Source organism: Mandrillus leucophaeus, unplaced genomic scaffold, assembly GCF_000951045.1.
Source record: "Mandrillus leucophaeus isolate KB7577 unplaced genomic scaffold, Mleu.le_1.0 Scaffold933, whole genome shotgun sequence".
Lineage (NCBI taxonomy): Eukaryota > Metazoa > Chordata > Mammalia > Primates > Cercopithecidae > Mandrillus > Mandrillus leucophaeus.
Window position 1 is genome coordinate 376,379 of NW_012110175.1, and position 6,184 is coordinate 382,562.

At 40.2% G+C, this 6,184-nt stretch overlaps 2 protein-coding genes across 2 annotated transcripts in view; one reads left to right on the plus strand and one right to left on the minus strand.

Annotated features, from left to right (window-relative positions):
• LOC105532128 (60S ribosomal protein L5-like) overlaps positions 1-5,901 on the plus strand; it is an 8,151-nt gene extending 2,250 nt beyond the window's left edge. The window contains exons 4-6 of the mRNA XM_011970217.1: positions 1,113-1,247; positions 3,093-3,295; positions 4,350-5,901. Coding sequence (XP_011825607.1) covers positions 1,113-1,247; positions 3,093-3,295; positions 4,350-4,563 — 552 coding nt within the window. The 3' untranslated portion in view covers positions 4,564-5,901. The remainder of the gene's footprint in view (positions 1-1,112; positions 1,248-3,092; positions 3,296-4,349) is intronic.
• Positions 1-6,184, minus strand: part of FAM69A (family with sequence similarity 69, member A) — a 64,964-nt gene that overhangs the window by 1,371 nt on the left and 57,409 nt on the right. The window lies entirely within an intron of this gene.

A 6,184-nucleotide genomic window follows, 5' to 3' on the forward strand; every position in this document is an offset into this window, starting at 1 on the left:
TTTTTTTTTTTTTACTGCTAGAGAAATTGTGCTTGGGAAGCAAAGCACATGGTGTGTGTGTTAGAAGGGCTGTCTAGCACCTCCAAAAGCATTCAGTGAATAATTTCTTTTCCTTTTAGTAAGTCTAGAATTGGAGCCTGGGAAATTGGTACTTTAAAAAATGCTCTTGGTTGGGCGTGGTGGCTCATGCCTGTAATCCCAGCACTTTGGAAAGATTGCTTGAGCCCAGGAGTTTCAGACCAGCCTGGGCAATATAGTGAGAGTTTGTCTTCACAAAAAATGTAAGAAAATTAGCTGGGCATGGTGGGGCGCGCCTGTAGTCCCAGCCACTCAGTGGAAGGATTGTTTGAGCCCTGAGGTTGAGGCTGCAGTGAAGTGAGATCACACCACTGCCCTCCAACCTAGGCGACGGAGCAAGAGACTGATTTGTTTTATGTGTGTGGGATGGGGAAATTAGAAGCAAGAAAGAAGTTCTTGCCCATCCCAATTCCAGTAGAAGAATAGGGTTTGTCCTTATTTTTCCTATATGGCCTTGTATGCCACTTAACCACTGAAGAGGTAGTTGCGAGTTAAACAGGGCTTTAAGCTTGTTCTCCTTATTCTTTAAAATAGGTTTTAATAAAATATACAAAGGTGGCTCCCACATGAAAGACCTTTAGGAAGTGTCAGTTTGCTCTTGTACCAGGAGCACTCTCACTGGACTCTGAAAGCTAGAATCCTGGGCTTTTACAACTAGGAGAAATTCTGAGAGTTAAGATTTATTGATATTTTGTAGCAGGTAGGCACACCTGTGTTCTGGGCCAATAATTTGTTGATTGTGAAGGCATTGTCTTCCTCTGTACCCAAGTTCAGATAACTAAACATTAGGTTCCTGAGACTTTGCCGAATTTAGTTATGTTTAGTTCAAAAGATGATTGAAATATTTGGATATTCCTCTTTGACTTTTTAAGTACCTCTAATTTACTAGTAACCCAGCTAAGAGTCTTAAGCATTTTAGGTGATGCACATTTATGTCCATCAATGTTTTTTTTATTCCTTTGAAAAGAAATCATTAAGATGTAATGAGAGAGTGAAAGCAACAGATTACTAACCTAGTTTTTCTCTTACTATAGATTGCTTATGCCCGTATAGAGGGGGATATGATAGTCTGCGCAGCATATGCACACGAACTGCCAAAATATGGTGTGAAGGTTGGCCTGACAAACTATGCTGCAGCATATTGTACTGGCCTGCTGCTGGCCCGCAGGGTATGTACAAGATGACTTTAATTGATGTAGTTTGCGGCTCATTGCTTGGAGAGTTTTCTGTAAGATGTCTGTAAATGGATAAGATAGCTTCAGTTGTGCTTCAGGAGAGTGCCTGCTTCCAGTTTTCTGCCCTTGTTTATGGATCTATCTAGGTCAACTCTTTCCAATAAACTTTTCTGCAATGACACAAATCTGTAATTTGCTGTGCAGTGGTTTTGCCACTAGCAACCTGCGGCTGTTGAGTTCCAGCAGTATATAAACTTGTATTTGAAAATCTACTTGGCTGGGCATGGTGGCTGAAGCCTGTAATCCCAGCACTTTGGGAGGCCGAGATGGGCGGATCACGAGGTCAGGAGATTGAGGCCATCCTGGCTAACATGGTGAAACCCCATCTCTACTAAAAAAAAATAGAAAACACTAGCCCGGCGTGGTGGTGGGCGCCTGTAGTCCCAGCTACTCAGGAGGCTGAGGCAGGAGAATGGGGTAAACCGGGAGGCGGAGCTTGCAGTGAGCTGACATCCGGCCATTGCAGCCTGGGCAACAGAGCGTGACTCCGTCTCAGGAAAAAAAAAAAAGAAAATCTACTTGTAGCTAGTGACTACTTGCTACTTAGGTATACATTCTGGATGTTGGCAAACATTAAAAATGCAGACTTGTGGGAACTCCACTCTAGACCCTCTGGAATCTGTATTTTGATAGTATGTACCAAGTGATTTATATGCACATTAAAACTGGAGAATCTTGACTGGGCACAGTGGCTCAAGCCTATAATCCCAGCACTTTGGGAGGCCGAGAACGGTGGGTCACTTGAGGTTAGGAGTTTGACTAGCCTGGCCAGCATGGTGAAGCCCTGTCTCTACTAAAAAAAATAGAAAAAAAAAAGCCGGGCATGATGGTGTGTGTGCTGGTAGTCCCAACTACTTGGGAGGCTGAGGCAGGAGAATCACTTGAACCCAGAAGGCAGAGGTTGCAGTGAGCTGAGATCACGCCATTGCACTCCAGCCTGGGCAACAAGAGCAAAACTCCGTTTCAAAAAAAAAAAAAAAGAGAGAATCTTAGTGTTTTGGAGAGTGGTCACTGATAGGATTCGTTTTTGTTCTAAACATTTTTCCATCTGGTTGGCAGTGTTTGCTGTATATGCTCTATTTTGCTAGCAGATGAAGATGGGATTTTGCCTTGTTTTTATTATCTCAGTTTTTGACCTGGTTTTGCAATGGAATTGTTAAGCATGTGTATCAAGGTTGATGACACAACTCACATCATTGGTTATAAACAACGTTTGAATGGAGAGGACATTGTCATGAGGACAATTTGGTTTAAAGGCACTACTTGTGGAACCATACCTAGGCGACCGTACCAGCAGAGGAGTGGCTCAGGTTAACATAATGTAGTTGGAGAATAGAGCCACGAATGATGCTCCTTTTGTCCAGGATTCTACCCTTAAAATTTTACTCCAGATTAAGTTAAACTACATGTTATGGCATCAAAATATTTAGTTGATGAATTATTCTAAGCAAATATACTGGATGTGGAGATAACCTCCCTGAGTAAGTGTAAGAATCAAATTTATGCATTTTCATTGATTGCTGCATAAGTCAAGTGTGGACATGTAGCAAAGATGCAGAAGTCATAAAACAAAATTGTTTCAGGTGAAATTGAATGTTTTAAGATTCTTTTTATAGCATTTAAAAATTCATGACCAAGTGGATCTGGTGAAAGGGGTGGATGTGGAAGGAAATTTTCTTTTCCAGATGTCAGTGGTCCTTACGGTTGTGACATAAGCTATTTTAATTTTAGAACAGCTTGAATAATTCAAACCAGCATTTACGTTGGTTTCTTTAATAGCTTCTCAATAGGTTTGGCATGGACAAGATCTATGAAGGCCAAGTGGAGGTGACTGGCGATGAATACAATGTGGAAAGCATTGATGGTCAGCCAGGTGCCTTTACCTGCTATTTGGATGCAGGCCTTGCCAGAACTACCACTGGCAATAAAGTTTTTGGCGCCCTGAAGGGAGCTGTGGATGGAGGCTTGTCTATCCCTCACAGGTAAGAATACTATTTAAGATCTTGGTGCCTGGATTCTGGTACTTCCCTGTTTTTAACTAGTTGGGTTGTGGGGATAACTGAATTAAAGTAGCTATCATTGAATGCCTCCTGTATGCCTAGGTACCATGCAGGAGAAACCTGGTAGGGCAGGAGGGAATTATAGCCCATTTTATAAATTAAGAGTCAGGCTCAGAGTTATTTGTCCAGGTTTTTCGGGCCAGTTAAAGAGATGGGATTGAAACCACTACCTTTTGCATATGACTTAATTTTTATTAGCAATGAGCAACTCCATCCTCTTTCTCCATGTACTTTCTTTTTTCAATCAGAATAAAAATGATTTGCTGAATTATGCAAAAAGGTGGATCCTAGAATTTGATAAGGAGTTTGAGGAAAAGGCTTATGAGAGATTTCTAAACCTGCAACTAGGAATAAGATTGTAGGCCATTTTGGGAAGTTAAGTAGGTTAATTTGTAGTTCTATTGGTTTAATGGTATTTTTTATTGTTGAGTCTATGCATCTTGATTTATTAACTTCTTAGGAATATTTTAGTATTTGGTGATTTAACCAAGAAATAGTAATTTTTGGTAAGCCTAAAATACAGCCCAACTGAAATTTTGCTTTTATGATGTGGAGGTGGGTGGGGGGAGTTAGTTGCAAGTACACCAAGAGCATTCTCACTTGACAATTTCATTAACTGTGATCTTGGACAAATCACTTATTCCCATATACCCACTGAAAATTAAAGGATTTAGAGTATAAGTTTTGAAACTCCTTCCTGTGCTAATGTGCTGGATAACTAATTTTGCGTGGTAGAAAGCCTTGGTAATGGCTTTTAAAGGTGTTTGTAGCATGAATTTCATTTCTGTCCTGGAATTCAGAGATGAGCTGCTGAATGATGATATCCCACTAACTGAGCAGTCAGTAGTTGGTCCTTTGGTTGCATATGATGCGATAATTGTTTCAAGACGGGACTGATGGCAGCTACTGAAGTAAATTCTTACTCATAAACTAAGTTAAGTGAGTCTATACTAAAATATGAATAACTTTATTTTAGTACCAAACGATTCCCCGGTTATGATTCTGAAAGCAAGGAATTTAATGCAGAAGTACACCGGAAGCACATCATGGGCCAGAATGTTGCAGATTATATGCGCTACTTAATGGAAGAAGATGAAGATGCTTACAAGAAACAGTTCTCTCAATACATAAAGAACAGTGTAACTCCAGACATGGTAAAACATTTACCTAAAAATGTCTATATTGGTTAATTTATAGAAATAGGTTTATTACTTGTTTTGGGGGCAGGTAACATTGTTATATAGGTATGTTTCAGGGTAGTACTGAGCTAGACGTGTCAACATTCTTTTAGTAATCTTTTAGATCCTCAGGTGTGGGAGACTTCAAGTCTCTGAAGATTTGGCTACCTTTTATGCTTTGGCTGTTATGTATTTGTAAATGTCATTCCTGTAATCATAGTTGTAATCTGCTTTGTTTGATAGGAGGTGCTAGATAATAAACTTCACTTATTTGGTACCATCTGGGAGGGAAGCTCTTCGTAGCATATGTGTGCTATATTCTGGGCTTTCCAATTATCTCAGACACGTACACAGGAAAAGAGATTTGATCACTGGGTTTGCATGATGTTGTAGAAATGAGGGGAGTCATGTATGCAAGAACCAGTCCCAAAGTGCTGGGCTTACAGATGAGAGCCATTGTGCCTGACCCAAGTCCTTTTTTGTTAGTGTGTAGTAGCTTCTATTTTGGATAAAAACAGAGTTGTAGTTGGGAAATGATCACTTTCTGTTATTTCTATGCTTTGGACACAGTGTAAAGGCTGAATAAATACATAGCTTGAGTTCTGAGTTAGGAAAAGAAGAGTAGTTTTTTATCAGTAATGTAGGTGCACGTTAATTTTTACTGCGTTGTATTTCTTTGTTACTTACGACTTCATCCTGGTAAAGAAAAGAGGTCATTTACTTTTAGATTATGATTCTATTAGTCCTGCAAAATTTACTTCCTAACCTGTATCTTGATGTAGTCATGTCATACTTGCTCAGAACTTTCAGACTCACAGTTTGTGCTTTCAGATGTTTACTTCCTAATGCTTTCCTGTATACATGCCTTCCTTCAGCTAGACTACTTTTTGGCTAATGTATTTTTCTAGCTGGCTCATTAATTTTATCTACAGTGGCCTCTATCCTTCAGTGTGCCTGCTGAAATCCTATGCAGACATCTGATGTGTCTCCAACAGGAAGTGGTCTTTACCTGATTCATGGCATTATCTACATGTCTACTTGTCTGATGTCTTGGAAGGAACTGGGTTGCTTAGATTTGTTGAATGACTATATATGAAGTCATCAAATGGATTCGTTATTTGTTAGTGAACAGCTATAGTAGAGTGCTAAAAGAGGTAGGGAAATTAACTTTCAAAATGGGTATAGGTAGTTGAGGTTTCAAATGCAGTGAGCATTTTTGCATTATTTTCCTTTACTGATAATCTTTATGCTAATACATGTAGTAATCACATCTCCACATTGAATGAATAATTTTAGAGACCTGGATTACTGTGACATAGTCTGTAGTGGGCTATAATTATTAGGTATTCAGAGAGTTGCAGCTTTTTTTTTCCCCCAGTGAGTTTTAGAACAAAATTGCCCTGGCAGGGCATGGTAGCTCACTCCTGTAATCCCTGGACCTGGGAGGCCGAGGCGGGCAGATCACTTGAGGTCAGGAGTTCGAGACCAGCCTTGCCAATATGGTGAAACCCTGTCTCTGCTAAAAATACAAAAAGTAGCTGGGCATGGTGGCTCACTTCTGTAATCCCAGTGACTCAGGAGGCTGAGGCAGAAGAATTGCTGGAATCCTGGAGGTGGAGGTTGCACTGAGCTG